This window comes from Mesoplodon mirus, assembly GCF_964341445.2.
Source record: "Mesoplodon mirus genome assembly, chromosome: 6".
NCBI lineage: Eukaryota > Metazoa > Chordata > Mammalia > Artiodactyla > Ziphiidae > Mesoplodon > Mesoplodon mirus.
In genome coordinates this window covers 146609313-146624897 of record NC_138982.1, presented here as the reverse complement: position 1 = coordinate 146624897, position 15585 = coordinate 146609313, and the positions used below count along the sequence as shown (strand labels likewise).

At 57.1% G+C, this 15585-nt stretch overlaps 1 protein-coding gene across 10 annotated transcripts in view; it reads right to left on the bottom strand.

Moving 5' to 3' along the window:
* PCBP3 (poly(rC) binding protein 3) overlaps positions 1-15585 on the bottom strand; it is a 211532-nt gene that overhangs the window by 9510 nt on the left and 186437 nt on the right. For 9 of the 10 annotated variants that reach the window (XM_082625633.1, XM_082625640.1, XM_082625639.1 and 6 more), the window contains 6 exons: positions 14409-14441; positions 13931-14047; positions 12954-13085; positions 12025-12153; positions 8947-9021; positions 5981-6022 (listed from right to left, as the gene is read on the bottom strand). In XM_082625633.1, coding sequence (XP_082481759.1) covers positions 5981-6022; positions 8947-9021; positions 12025-12153; positions 12954-13085; positions 13931-14047; positions 14409-14441 — 528 coding nt within the window. The remainder of the gene's footprint in view (positions 1-5980; positions 6023-8946; positions 9022-12024; positions 12154-12953; positions 13086-13930; positions 14048-14408; positions 14442-15585) is intronic. The other variant, XM_082625642.1, reaches the window with a different exon arrangement.

The following is a 15585-nucleotide window of genomic DNA, read 5'->3' as shown; positions in this document are numbered from 1 at the left end:
AGGAGGGGAGGGTGGAGGGCGGAGCCAGAGGGCAGGCGTCACGTCACAGACGTTTCTCCATAACTGCCTTTTCCACTTAACTCTGTGTCAGAACATAAAACATAGGCAAATACTCAACACAGACAAATACTGAAGTCAGAAGGATTCATAAGCACACAGCTCCACGAGTCATCACCAGATGGACATGCCACGCACCAGCACTCACATCTAGGGACGGCCACCTCGTGGTTTAGTCTGCGAGTCCTATTTCCTCTTCTGTGAAATGCTTGTGTCTTTTGCCCATTTTTCTATTGGGTTGTTTTTCGCTGATTCACATAAACTTATGTATTTTAGCTACTAATCCTATTCCAGTCATATGTGCTGAAAAGATCTTTTCCCCACTCTCCTTATGGAGCCTTGAGAGAAACAGAATTTAAAATTTTTAATGTAGTTGAATTCATCACTATTTTCTTTATGGTTTGTTCTTCTGTTTTAGGAAATCCTTCCCTGATCTCTGAACTGAAAGATATTGTTTTCTTCTAAAAGTGCTAAATTTTTCTCTCTCGTGTTGAAGTTCTTGGCACATAAGGAGTGGTTTTTTTCTGTTTACGCTGTAAAGACTATCCTATCAGATATTGTCTGCATGACTAGCTTGATGATTCTTGGCTTTTGCTCTTTCACGTAAAATTCAAAAGAGCCTGCGGGGATTTTGTGTGCAATTGTACTGCATCCGTACCTCAACCTGGGAGGATCTTTGGTGTCGTTTCCAGGAGGATCGTGTGTCTCTCCATTCACTGTGGTCTTCTGGTCTTCTTTAACTTTCAATAACGACAAGATTTTTTTAAAAAATTCACCTTTTAATTATTGATTTCAATTTAATTGCTCTATGGGGAGAAAGTCATCTATCTGATTCCAATTTTTGAAAGATGGTGTCTTCTTTACGGCCTAGTGTGTGATCAAGCTTTGTAAACGTTTTCATGAATTCAGTAGCTGTGCTGGGGGGGTGTTCGGTGCACGTCGGTTAACTCGGGCTCACGTTGTACTGTCAGAATCTCTTTGTACTTGTCTACTTGGCCTTCATTGAAAGAGGTCTGTTAAAGTTCCACTGCAACATCTGTTACATTCTCTTAATGGTTTGTTAATTTTTTCCTTTATATATGTTTGAAGCTATATTTTAGGTGCAAACTTAAATTGGTTTGTCTTCTAGTGAAGCATTTGTCAATAAGTGATGACTAAGTAATTTCCTGTAAAGGTTTTTTTCCCCACTGATAATAATAATGGTGTATTGTTTCGTTGGATTGTATTTTCCTAGAATAGTTTTTCTATTCTTTTAATTTTTCTAGGTCCTTATTCTTTAGGTGTGTCTCTTGAAAAAAAAACTGATATTTTTTTTGTTTTTGTTTGCTTGTCTCTTTGTTTAGCTTTTCTTAAAAAACCTTCTGACAGCCTTTGTTTTTTAACTGGAAAGTGTCTCCTGCTTTGATCACAATTACCCACAGATGTAGACTAATTTCTGTCATCTTATTTTAATTGTCCTGATCTTCAAGGGTTTCTTTTCTTTTTTTTTCATTCCCTTTCTTTTGTACTGATTAATCTTTTCCTGTCACCCACTTTCCCCTCTGTACCTTTATGGAAGTTATGAACGTGAACATGTTTCTGACAGTCACCACTTTGAAATTTTAACACGTACATTTAGTCTTAATTCAATATCTTTGCCTTCCTCCCGAACGATACAATGACCTACAGGATGTTTTAATCCCCTCAGCCGCATCCTAATCTTACGGATGCCGTTGGTGCCCATTTAGTTCTGTTATGTTAGTCCCAGCAATTAGATAGCATTGATTTTGATTTTACAAAGTTTGTTTTCATTGACCCAAATGTTTAAATTTTAATGTAGTCAAAAATATCAATGTTTTCTTTATGATTTGTGCTTATGTTAAGGAAAGAAATGGTAATTCTTTTTGCTCACCATTCTTTCTTGCATTTATAGCCTTCCTTCTGGGATCATTCTCCTTCTACTGACGGGCGTCCCTTAGAAGGTCACAGTTGTTTGTCTGACAACATCTGTAACTCGGGAGATCCTCTGGAGGTTGAGCTTTAGGCTGACAGTTGTTTGCTTTTCTTTTGCCACCACAACTGCTCCTTTACAATATTCCTTCTCTCTCTCTCCTCTTGGAAGATTCTCTTTGGTCTTTGGTGTCATGTGGCTTTGCTTGGACACGTCTAAATTGGATTTTGGTTGATCTAGTTGGGGATTCGTTGGGATTCCTGAATGTGAGGATTTTTTTGCTTATTGATCCTGAGAAGTCCTCTGTGCTCACCTCTGAGAAGCTTCCCTCCCTCCATCCTACCTGCTAACCCCAGGGCTTCAACCGGACCTGTGTTCTCCCTTCTCAGTCCTCCTTATCGGTGCTTCTCAGACTTTCCGTGCAAACAAGTTACCCAGGGTCTTGTGAAAATGCAGATTCTGATTCTGGGAGGGGCGGGCTGAGGGTCCTGCCACTGAAGAGCTCAGCTCCGAGGACAGGGTGCGCAACTGGGGAGAGGGGCGGGGGCAAGAGCTAACCTGCCCGTTTCCTGCTCTGCAGCAGGTGGGGCCGGGGTGCCTCCCCACCACTCTGAGCTGCGAAAGAAGAGGATTCAGGATCCTCCGATCTTGGAAGAACAAAGAGCCAGAGGTGCGGGCGTCAGCAGGGCGGCCGTGCAGGGCTCTCACTAGAAGATGCCAGGAGCAGCCTCAATGGCACCTCCCTGGGGGCTCCTGGAGGGAGACACCGAGGAGGTGGGCGGGGAAGGCACTCCATCCCCGGCTGTGTCCGCTGTGAGCAGAGCCCTAGGGACCACCGTCCGCACGGGATCTAGCTGTGCGCTCCCACTGGTTTCTTCTACTTACTATGACTCACTCGTTTCCAGTTTCCCCACTGCTAACTCTCTAAGTAACGAGCTTCCGGGCTAACACGGCGCCCATTTACCCCCAGATACTCAACACCCTCTGCTGAGACCCAGCGCCGTGGAGACCGACAGCTCTGCTGCTCCTGGCCCCCAGCTCTGGCGAGGGCCCCTCAAAACCCCATGTCCTCACCAGCCCAGGCTCCCAGGGAGGCCGCCGGCCCGGCTGGCTTCTGGTCTCGATCCTGCTCGCTTCCGGCACCCCTTTAATGAGGGATGCTAAGTAAGGGAGTGACTTGGAAACTTTGGAGAGTAGAAATAAGATTCACACGTGAGGGCATGCTTGGCATTGACTGATTTCTCCCAGAAGAAGCCAGTTTCTTCCTGGTGTGATCAGTACAGGGACAGGAAGAGCGGAGCTGGGAGAGCGGCGGTGGGAGAGAGCGGCGGTGGGAGAGAGCGGCGGTGGGAGGGAGCGGCGGTGGGAGGGAGCGGCGGTGGCCGTGCTGTGTCTGTCTCGGCTTCGCATCTGCTCCTGCGTCCTGAGTTGTGGCCACCATGGTCCTTCCTCGTGTCTGAAACTACACCCGACCCCTCGGGCAGGACCCGTGGGCGGCCATCCTGGAGCATTCTGGCCCCCAGCCATGACCAAGGTCTGCAGCTGTGACAGGCCCAGTCATCCAGCAGTCCTTGGCCTCTCCGAATGCCCGAGAGCTATGAGCTTCCAGAAGGATTCCGGTAAAACAAGGGCCGAGGCAGGCGAGAACCTGGAGGGAGACTGGTGAGGGTGGGGCCCTGATTCCTTCATAGGTTAAACCAGAAAGCAGGAAAAACTACGCACATTTTAGCTCTAGATGAAGAAATGCTCAGCTCTAAGAAATGTATTTTCTCAAAGTCTGTGCCTGATTTAGGAAGGAATTAGCTGCTGAGATGACAGTGGGGTGTGTGTCAGCCACTGGGGTTGAAATATTCAAATGGTGTATTCAGTTACCTTATAAAATAAATTAGTACTTCCTGTAATTATTATATTTGCGTTCTAAGAAATGAAATTTCTTTTAAAAAATTCCTACTGAATATTAAGCTCAGATAAAACTGCCTTTCTGGCCATGGTCACTCGTCACCATTTTATTTTGTTTTGAACTATTCTTAGTGATGGTCCAAGTCTTCAACTTTCCATTCCTGCAAGAAAAGCATTTATCAAGGTCCTGTTCTTCTGTCCTAACAGCTGCTCCATCACACGTGCGGTGCTGGAACGCAGGGTCCTGCACAAAAGCCCTTTCACGATAAAAAACCAAGTGTTTCAAATCTCTATCAAACTCAGTGAGGCAACCATGTAATAGCGAGCTATAAATTAGTTTAAAATCCGAAAAAAAATTAAAACTACCCATTTTTAAGAGATACTGAGACAATCACATGGAAAGAGCAAAACAACCAACTGATTTTAAAACCAATCAACCAAACCAATCAAAGTCCCTTGGCCTCGCTAGGTGCGTGTGCCCTAGCCTAGGGAATTCAGACCAGGAGCTCCAGACCAGGAATTCAGGCCTGGAGCGCTGAGGCCTCGGGCAGCAGGGAAGCACAGGTCTGCCATGGGCTGCGGGTCTGAGCCTCATCTCAGACCTGCTCTGGGGTAAACCACCCCTCATGGCCCAGACCACCAAGTGTGCTGAGTTCTGAGTCTGCTTTTGCACAGATGCTTTTCCAAAGGCACAAGACCACCAGCCATGGGGAGTGAAGGCTGTGCCACCCTGTAAACCGGCTTCTCCTCTGATCTCCGTCACCCCATGCGGACGCTCTATTGGGGTCCATGGAACCCACACGCCACAGTGCTTGTCCCGACCCCACCAGTGCTATGCTTGCTCACCCCACATGGGTGATGGGCCCCCTCCCCGGGTTCCAGCACCTGCCGTCCCCTGGGCCACAGCCAACTGTCGTCTGGGATGGGGAGGGCAGGCATCCCCCATGTGGCATCAGGACGGCCCCCAGCCCCGTCTCCATCAGCTTTCTCTGACTTTTGATTCATGTGTGTTGCTTAATGAGGATTTTTTAAAAAAGGAAAAGCCGTTGGTTTTTCTTTTCTATTCAATAGAAATGTCCTGCAATGATAGTGAATTGAATCCCTGTACTTCCAATACATACATGTACTCAGTGTCAGTGAGTTCTTATAACTCTCCCTGCCCTGACTTTACGTCTTGAGGTGGCTGGCTCTTCACCTGCCAGTTCAAAAGCGCGAGCGTCTGCACAAGACGGGCGGGCATCGCTGTCACCTGCGGTCCCTCTGCTTGGACAGAGCCCGCCCCCCACTGGCTCTCCGAGAGCAGCGCACGTGGACCCGCCTTCCCAGGACAGAGGACACTTCTCGGGTCGGACCTCAGCTTGCCGTGCCTGCAGCCGTGGCACACAAACCCACCCACCTCTTCCTTCTCTTCCCCGCACCCCGCTGCCCGGGCCAGCAGCGCAGACCGCGCGGCCCAGCCTCTCTACAGCCCTGTGGCCTGCGGGCCCCTGCAGTGCGCTCGGGGCGTCCAGTCCTCCAGCAGCGACACTGCGCTCAGGCTGGAACCCAGTCCGGAGCGGCCCCGGGCGTGGGGCGCGTCCTAACGCTGGAACAGAGCCTTGTCTGCCCCACGGGCTCCCAACAGCCTGGATCTCGTGCATGCATGGACCCTGCTCCAACCAGGGCCTGAAAGGGAGCATGTAGCTTCACCAGTTGTTCAAACGCCCATCCAAGGTATCCCGGCAGACCTGCTGATGGCACATCACCTGCCTGCTCAGGTGCCCACGGGGCCCAAGCTGTCCCCGCCCACCAGGGCAGGCGCCGGGGACAGAGCAGCCCGGTGGCCCCCGCCCGAGGCCCCATGTGCGCAGGAATAGCCGGACTGCAGCCCCAATCAAAACAATTGGACATCAGGCCAAGTCCTCCACAGGAGCAGAATTAGTGCTAAGAGATTAAAGGTTATTCAGGGCCATATGGATATGACACAGGTCAGGAACACTGAGAACGGTATTAATATTATGTGTAATATTAATGTTAGTAGCGATTGACGGCAGCATGCAGGTAGGAGGGGAGAGGTGACGAGAAGAGCGGGGGAGGGACAGAGTAAAAACTCACATCTGGGTGGGGGATGGCGTACTGTCCCTGGATCGTGTAGGCCTAGAGAGAGAAAGACAGCGTCAGCTCGAGAAGCGGCGGCCACGTGTCCCCCACCGCGGCCTCCCCTGCGGGACGAGGGCCCTCCTCGGGGAGGGCTTTCCTGCAAGCAGGCCCCGGGCCCTCTAGTTAAGGCCTTCCCCCTTCACGTAGGAGAGGCGACCCTCCCAGGGCCCAGGGTGCAGAGACTGGGGGCAGGGTCGTGGCATCGAGCCTCCCGGGTCCCTCGGTGGCTGGAGCTAGAACCAGACTGCACGATGGGGTGGGGCGGGGGAGGGGAAGGGCCAGGCAGCCGGCTTCCGACTCTCCCCTTGCTCCTCAGCTGACAGTATCTAAGGACAAGCCGCTTGACCCTCGCTATGAGTCACTGATTATTAACCCTTTGAGAATTTAATCGGCTATCAGAGTAAACACTTTCAGGACATATTTACTCCAAGAAACCCAAACAACAAAACAGAAAACTTTAAAAGGTGACTCAAAACCAATTTTGCGAACGCTAGATTAAGTAAGAAGTGCACCCAAATCAGCCACAGGTTGGCCGATCGTCTTCCAGCCTCAGAGGACCGGGCGGCCGTTGTGACTTGGGGGCAGCATGCTCTTGGTGGCACAGCTCCCAGAGGGGGCTTGTTTTGCCTTCACTGTGTCACTTGCCTTCAAGACAGTGACTCGGAGTAGCCGCAGCGCGTGTGTGGGCCCCGAAGCCTCTCCCACCGCCCGCCCCGCCTGCCTCAACAGTCCCTCAGCCAAGATGCTTCCAGAAACTCACAGCCAAAAAACAAACAAACCACACAGAGTCGAGGGAGAGTAAAGACAAAGACTTGCCACTGGGACTCGGTGACGTGGAACATGCGGCACCAGCCATGCTAGGCCTGCAGGTGAGGCAGGCGCAGGGCCCCTGCCCGGGTCTGGGGAGGCCCGGGCACCTCATGGGAAGGAAAGGAACCTGATCAGAAGCGGCACACATCGGGGAGGCTGTGCGTGCTCGGGGCCGCGGGACGCCACCAGGCACTGCGCCAACGTGTCCCCGAGTGTGACAGGCCCTGGGACAGTGCTGCCCATGTGCTCCCCGACTGGCAGTTCTTTATCCCAGACACTTTCAGTTTCTGACTCATCTTTTCATCACTCAGGTGTATGGTTTCTAGTCCTACTGGAAGTGCACGGGCCGCCTACCATCATTTCAGGGCAGAGGTACAGACAGGCGACAGGTCACAGGTTCTGTCTGGATGAAATCTTTACGGACCGAAACTGCTAGGATGTTAGGAAGTGCCTCTCGGCAGCGGGGACGTGCGGGCATCTTCACAGGGACAGGGCAAGGGGGGAGGCTCTGAAGCCTGGGTGTGCAGCGCATCCTGCACGCGGGCGGGGAGGGCCCGGGGCCTGGTACAGTGACCCCTCTGCCCACTACCTGCAGCGCCGCGGTGACCCTCCTGTGACTCTGTCCCCCGCCGACGACCAACAGTAGTCAGTCACTGGCCACACTACCTGTCCCCAGGGCACAGGCGCTGGGTTAAGGTGCTGAGTCCCTGCGAAGCCCACGGTGGCGGTGACCTCGCTGTCCTGACTGGGGGTTGGGTGATGCCCTGCTTTGCCGGCCGGGGTGGGGCTGGGCTGGGCCCGGGAGGCTGCCAGGCTCTGGCTCATGTTAACACGCCTCCCCTTTGAATAAAGCCCGCGCTTCTCCATGTGGAATCATCGCGGGGTGGCTTGCATGTTGGGGCTGAGGCCACGCAGGTAACTCACCTGCCACTGATCAGGGATGCGTGGCAGGAAAGGGGCTCTGAACGCGGCGGGCCATCTGCGGCTGCCCTAAACCACGGGGCTGCTGGAGCCGCTGCCCCCTCCCCCCGGGAATTTGCCACAAACGCTGCCGCAGGAGCTCAGACCCTGCCCTCACCTCATGGGGCTCAGCGGGAGAGGAACCGGACTATGTTCTTTTACAGAGCAGAGAAAAACGTGGAGAGTTTGTGTTTGCCTCTTTGCCTTTATGGCCCTCCCGTCCTGGGTCATCTGGGAAGTCTCTGTCTTAACTCTCCCTTGAACAAGGCACACAGCACTGCCACCTGGACGCAGAGCTTCTCCTGGCACACTGGCCTGGCCTTTGCAAAGTCCCTCGACCGCGGCTGCCGTGACCCCGCTGTGAAGGGACAAAGCGAGCTCCTGGCGGACGCCTCTGAACCCGATGCCCAAGGGCAGAAGACAGGGCACGGCCCCCGTCGGCCCCTCCAGGTCCCGCTAAGCCAACCACTGGCTTCAGACAGAAATCTCCGTGCCCCCTGGTTTCCAGGCCCTCCCTGGCGGGAGAGAAAGCTCAGGGGCTCCCACCAAAACAGCAGGGGTGTGAAGCGGCCATGGCCGGCCTGCTGGGCCTGCGGCCAGCGTGGGGCAGGGTGGAGAGAGAGGGTCGCCCCTGTAACGGGACGCCCAGCTGGCCTCTCCTTCACCCTTGTCTCGTCCCTCCCGTGCTCCTGGGGGGAACTCGTGTGTGGGAAGTTGGGAACGTGTATTTCAGGGGAGATGGGGCCGGTTCTTACAGTCGTAGTTGCCCCACCCAGGAGTCATAAAACCCCTGGGAACGCTCCCAGCCCTTCCTGCCTCTGAGCTTCCTAAAAACACCAGGAAGCTAGACTCGGGTGGTGCTGCCCGGCTGAGCAGGCCTGAGCCCGGACCAGGGTCCTCCTGGGCCCAGACTCCACAGGGCGTCCGCCTTGGCCCTTTCTGTCTGCGGACGCTGCCCGGCGGGTCTCTCTCGCGGTGGCCCGCGTCCACCCCAGGGCCAGCTGCGGGCCAGGAGAGCTCTGCGTCCAGCGTGCGCGGGGGACACGTGCACGTGAGAAGGGAGAAAACCTGAGTGCACTAACGGGCAGCGGCGGGGGCTGTAGTAAAAGGCTGAGGTTGGCAGTGGAGGCCGAGAGCGGGTCGGCTCTTACCTGACCACCTGCAAAAATGACAGGGGTGGAGGCGGGCTTTGGGCGGTAGGGGATGGTGGCACCTTTCGGTGGGGACTAGGAAAAGGGACAGGAGAGGGAGAGAGAGCGTTAGAGCAGCTTCGCAGCCTGGCAGTCGTGAGGCCTCCTTCCGAGCCCCCCTGCCCTCCCCAGTCCCCAGGTCCTCCAGGGACCACGGCCCTACATACAGCCCCAGCAGGAGGCGGCGGGTGACGGGTGAGGCGGGCAGGGGCGCGTCTGCCCGCGCACGTGACCCTCCCCAGCGCCAGCACAGGCGCCGCGTTCTGAGAGGGGCGCACCCCCTCCTTCAGTCCTCGGGAAAGAGCCCCCGGGGACTCGGTGCCAGTGCCGGGGCTTCGCGTGGCCTGGGCTGATGTTCAGTCGGCATCATCACGGGAAAGTTAGAAACATCCAACTTCGCTATTTAAAAAAAGAGCCATCATTTAATGCACCTTAGAGTCCAAATGAAATAGTCCACAGTTGTGATGCAATTTGCTACAATTTCCTTTCATTATTCTGTGTCCAAAAGTATAGGATTCATATCTTGGGGTGAACGATATTCTCAAGCACCAGAAGTCGGCCAGGTCCTGATGATGTCAACCAGACGCCTTGGTCAGAAGCCATCAGGCCCTCCCCTGTCCCCTTGCCTGGGTGACCGTCTTCCCTGGGAGCAAAGTCCACAGGGCTGGGCCCGGGCTGTTGTCGGGAGTCCTGAGTCAGCAGCAACACCAGCCAGAGGCAGAGCTCAGGCACCAGGGCAGCCTGTCTTTGCTGTGACTTCCTGAGGCCATTGCCCACTCAGGCCCAGCCACCTGGCGTTGTGACCTCAGAGTGACCCAACCTAAGACACACACAGGGAGGTGGGGACAGCAGAGGGGTTGGCAGCTTCAACTCTGCAGCCCAAGCCACATCATGCGACTTTGTCCATGCTGTATGCCCTTGAACACACTGTGACCTTGGATGTGTGCTGTGTGACCTTGAACACAGTGTGACCTTGGCCAGCTGCCTGACCTTGTGGAGAGCAAGAGGGGCTGCTTCAAGGGCCCGTGTGCTGACCGCGTGTGGGTGACGCTGGGCTCCCATACTTCCGTCTCCGGCTCGTCTGAGGTCGTGTCCAGGCGCCTCTGCAGCGGGGTTCTCTGTGGTCTCAGGACGATTAGGGGTCACCGGGCAGGAAGCGTGACTGCCCTGAGTGACCGTTTCCGCTGCAAAAGGAGGACTCGGTCCAGCTGCTGCCCCCACTCCATCCCTGAGCTGGGGGGTGGGCTCCCCACTTCTCAGCCTCAACTGTCACCTTGCTCCATGGTGCACTCCGACCCCGCCGACAGCAGGGCCCGCCCTCCGCTGGCCCTAATGGCCATGATGCCCAGTTCCCTTCGAGCTGACCTCTGGTGGAGGGAGGCCTTCTGAGCACACGCCCCCCACCCAGGGCTGCAGCCCCGACCCTCGCGTTCTCCACCGACCCGCCACTCCTCAAGCAGCCCCTCCCTCCTTCGGTAGTGATTTCATGGGCGGAGCCCCCACCCCAGAGCCCGAAACTCCAGTCACTCTTCATTTAACATCGGACCAGGGGCTCCTAGCTGTGGTGACGCTTCCTCCCCCATAAGTGGCTGCTCCGGCCTCCAGGGGCTTCGTGACACCAAAGGCAGGAGGCCTCGTCCCCGTCCCTCGAGGACCGATCACGCCTGCCCGTGTGCTTCAGCCTTCACCGTTTCACAGCCCTGGGGGCACCAGCGCCCCACAGCCAGTGGGGTCAAGCTCTCCTGTGGGGTCATGTCTGACCACAAACGTGGCACAAGCAAGGCCACGTGGGAGGGGTCCTGAGGAGCCCACATGTCCTGTTCTGACCTCGTCGGGGACATCAGAGGCGGCGTCCCTCCTGGAGCGGTTCACGTCACCCCACCTCGCCCAGGCACCGCTGCTCACCAGGCTGCTTGGGCATCTGCCGTACTAGGGGTGCTGGGCCCTGCTCGCTACCCACCCTCACGGCCCCTCACGGTCCCAACGCCGGGACTGAAGAGAACACTGATCCTCACCGTGACCAGCGTGTGGGGAAAGCTTCAGAACAAAATATCTAGAAAAGTACTTTTGATTTCCCAATATCATACTTCAGGAAAATAAAAACGATACAAATTTTTTTCTAAGGAGTTGGACATGGTGCTTTAACACCAAGTCAAGTACAAAAGAGGGAGAACCCACCGCTGCCCCCACGAGGCTAATTCCTGGGGGAGACTGCTGTCCCCTCAGGCAGACACTCCGTCAAGGGCTTCGGGCATGGGGGGAGGAGGGCCCAGGTGGCCGGGCCAGCAGCACAGGTATTGAAACCTTGCGTCTGAGGCACGATGACTTCATTTTAGCTTAAGAAAGACCAGCAACTATTATTGATAGCTTCAGTTAATCTTGCAGCAGTTTGGGTATTGATTGAAACTTAAATCTTGGGGTTTTTTCCCTCAGATTTTCAAGAGAGGTTTTTCCTGCTCAGCTGTGCCTTCCTTGCTTCTCCTTTGGTTAATCCTTTCGTTTACTTCTTTCTGTCTTCACAGCTGGGGCATTTTCGTGTGCTTTTCCTAAGTCCTGCCCATTGTACCTCGGTGGTGTCTCTGATGCCCGCAGGCTGGTCCCATGCAGTGGGGTCCTGTCCATGGCGTGGGCCTCTTCACTCCATCTGCATCTCCAGCCCAGACCTGGCCCCAGGGCACACCTGCACCACTTTTAAGGACTGACCCTTTGCTGAACGCCCCTCACACCATGGACCACTAACTCTTCATCCAACTCCAGAAATGAGGGGAGGGGCTCACGCTCCCCACGTTCTCCGTGGTCTCCCCAGATCCCCAGTGAGGACGACCGACCCACCCGAGGTGGCAGGAGCCGGCGGCTGCCCCCCCATGGAGCCTGCACCCCAGCACAGCTCTCACTCAGGCCGTCCCTGAGGCCCGCCCTCACGCGACCCTGACCACATGAAGCCTCAGGGCCCCGACGCCTCCAGCGCTCAGCAGCCCCGGCCGGCACAGAGTGAGGGGCAGGTTGGCGTGGAGCCCTGGACTTGTGGACAGACTGTACCTCCAGCATGACCACACAGATTTGCTTGACACACTGGATGATGGCGTCGGGGGTCCCCGAGATGGTCACTGCCCGCTCCGTGGAGTTGGGCAGCATGTCCCCGGCCACCTGGACCTGGGCACCTGTGGACTGGAGAGACCAGACGTTGGAAGGGGCCCCACCGAGCGGGGCAGTGTGCACTGCAGCGGCACTTCCTGGGTGCCCCCGGGGGCGTCGAGGGCACAGCACGCCTTGGGACACCCCCCGACGCTGCCCCAGGTCACCCCTCCACGCCCTCCGCATGCTCCGTCTGGAGCCCCCGGGGCAGCCCCATCCAGCTCAGCCCGCCGCTGCCAGGGCACCGTGGACCTGGAGCAGGGTGGGCGACGCTGGATGTGGGAGCGGCATCTCAGGAGACAGAGTTGTTTTCAAATATGTGGAATTCTCTCTCTCTGTGGAGTTTGAGGTCACAGAGGAAGATGGATCCCAGTCATGGGGCCTAAAGCGTGTGGCCATCTTTCCTGGAAGGAATCAAGCCTGGGGGCTGCCATCCTTTGGGGAAGGGAAGGCCTCGGGCTTTCCTTGGGAGAGGAACTTGTGAAGGTAAGGTGGGCCCCTCAGGCAAGCCCCACCCCAGCTGGGACGGCTCAGCGACTCTTAGGAAAGGGGGCCTGGCAGTGGGAGCAGGGGCCTCCCGGGGGCCAGAGCCCGTGCCCTGGAGCCCAGGACTGGGTGGAGGGGTGCCACGGCCACGTCCCGGGAGTCAGGCCTGGGCTCCTCTGCGTGACGCCCACAGCAGGGGCTCCCACGGTCACTCTGCCTTGTGGCTCGTCCCTCCCCTGCTGCAAGCTCTGTGCTGCAGGGTCTGCAGGGACCTGGCTAGTGTTCTGCCCTAGGGACATCCTGACCGCCGGTGTTCGGCTCCCGGGCGGGCGGGGAGGGCTCGTTACCTCCCTGATCTCCTTGATCTTGGAGCCGCCTTTGCCGATCAGGGACCCGCACTGGCTGGCGGGGACCACCAGCCTCAGCGTCACCGGGGGCTTGCTGGTGGCTGGGCTGTTGCTCATGCAGTTAATGATGTCCTGGGGAGGAGAGGCATGTGCGTCGGCCGGGAGAGCCTAACAGGCTCCCTGTCGGGGGTCGGGGGTCGGGGAGACGAGGACGAGGGGGAGGCAGAGGCACGAGGCAAACGGCTGAGGGTGAACAGCGGGAGGACATGGTGGCCGGGCTGGGCTGGTCACAGGGGCTGCGAGGCCAGGCCAGGCTCAGGGGACGACGGGGGGCGGCTGGAGAACACACGGGGACCCCCAGACGTGCACGTCTGGGCAGTCGCACTGCTGCCGCGGGGTGGGGCGCAGACCCCCAGGGTGCCTGGACTCAGGGTCTGACCTCGGTCCCTAAGGCCTGGCGGGCAGAGAGGGGCTTGGACAGAGGGTGATCCACTTGACAGAAGGACTTAACTCCCCAGCTTGATCACCCTTCGAGTAAAGACACCAAATGCATCTCCAGATGACTTTTAGCAATTTCAAAAATACCAGAAACACATAAAAATCTTAAGGTTGAACTCACTGACAGACGTACACAAAAGTGCACAGACACATAAATGCGTGTACATTTCCCGGGCCTGGGTCTCCCTTTGTCTGTCCACATCTGAGCCAAGCTAAACACACTGGGGGTCAGCTGCTGTGGACAGGGCTGAGGCCTGGACGTGGCCGCTTCACTGCCGGTGCCAGGCCTTCCCTGAGGACTCGTGCTCTGGGGGCAGGCCCTGAGGGACTGCTCAGTGAGGGAAGGGGGCCTTGGGGGAGGAGGGACCCTGGCCGGTCACCAGGTGGACTGGAGGGGGCAGTCCCCAGGGAGGCAGAGGAGGCAGAGGGGCTGAGAGGTCCCCTCTTCCGGGACAGGGCTCCCTAGGGGCACCCCTTACCTCCTCAAACTTGTAGGCGATCATGGCAAAGGCCTTGAAGATGGCATCTGTCGGGCCCGTGATGGTCACAATTCTTTCTGGGCAGTTTCCTTCCGAGATGTTGATCCTTGCCCCGCTCTGGGAGGGAGATACGCAGACCCCAGAAACTGGATTAAAAGCCTTGGGGCCGGCAATGGGCTGGATCCTAGGGCCTACTGACCACCGGGGACTCCTGCAGGCTGGTGGCGCCCGAGCCTCAGCACCGATGGCCGGTCCTGTCCTACTGTGCTCGCTGTGACCCGGTCATGACCGGGAGGGCACCTGAACTGCTGGTGTGTGCTTCGGGGCTCCGCATGGCCACCCCTCACTCACATCCCTGCCATGCGGGGCTCCCGGCGGGTCCTGGCCGCATGGGGCTGGGCGCAGAGCTGCTAGGAGGCCCTGGCCTCCTCCCTCCCGCCCTCTCAGAAACAACATGCAGCTCAGGGCGCCAACTCACCTCTTCACGCATCTTCTTCACGGTCTCTCCTTTCTGGAACAGAGGTTCAGACAAGGGAGGGGGTCACTCGGGCTTTCACCACAGGCACGGAGGCTGGGCGCCCCAGCCCTCCAAGGTGGGCTCCAGGCCCGACATGCTTGACTCCCCGGCCCGCCCACCACCCTGCCCAGGGCACGGGCTGTGGGGTGGGCAGACCTGGCCCCAGGGACCCAATGCGGCTCCACGCTTGGCCTGGGCACCTGCTCCACAGGGCGGGTTGGCACCCATCCCCCAGCCTCACCGCCAGCAAAGCGGGGACCAGGCCCTCGGGTGATCCCACGAGGAACTTGTGAAAAGAAGCCTGACTCTGAGCTCCGGGGGTTCCCCCACCATTCAGGGACCACGAGGGACCACGAGGGTCCAGCAAAGCCAGAGACGGTCGCAAGGAATGGGGGTGCGGGGTCCTGGCCCATGTCTCTCCTACACACACCCAGCTTCCAAACCAGCGCTCACTTTCCCCAGGGGAACGTTTCTTTGAGAATGGACTCACCACCACTCAGGCCGGAGGTGGGAGACTGCTCCCAGGAATGCACGTGGGAATTGGTCCTGAGCTCTCAAACTCGGGAAGAATGACTGGCCACCAGGGCAGGTGGGCAGCGGGGCTGCCTCGGGGGATGACTCCCCAGCTCCCACAGGGCTGGAGACTGGGAAGGTCTGCGACCAGCCTCATGGGGGTGCAGTCTGAAGGCGACAGGGCAGGATTCCAGTGGGATCCTCACTGCTCGCCTGGCACACACCGTGTGCGGCTCCCCCCCTGCACAGGGGTGCTCCAGACCTCACTGTCCCTCTGAGATACCCCGGTAGAGGCAGAGTTCACTCAATAATTACCTTCCTGGGACTTCCCTGGTGGCGCAGTGGTTAAGAATCCGCCTGCCAACGCAGGGGAGAATGGTTCGAGCCCTGGTCCGGGAAGATCCCACATGCCGCGGAGCAACTAAGCCCGTGCGCCACAACTACTGAGCCTGCGCTCTAGAGCCCGCGAGCCACAACTACTGAGCCCACGAGCCACAACTACTGAAGCCTGCATGCCTAGAGCCCGTGCCCTGCAACAAGAGAAGCCACCGCTCACCGCAACTAGAGAAAGCCCGCGCGTAGCTATGAAGGCCCAAGGCAGCCAAAACATAAAAATAAAAAAAAA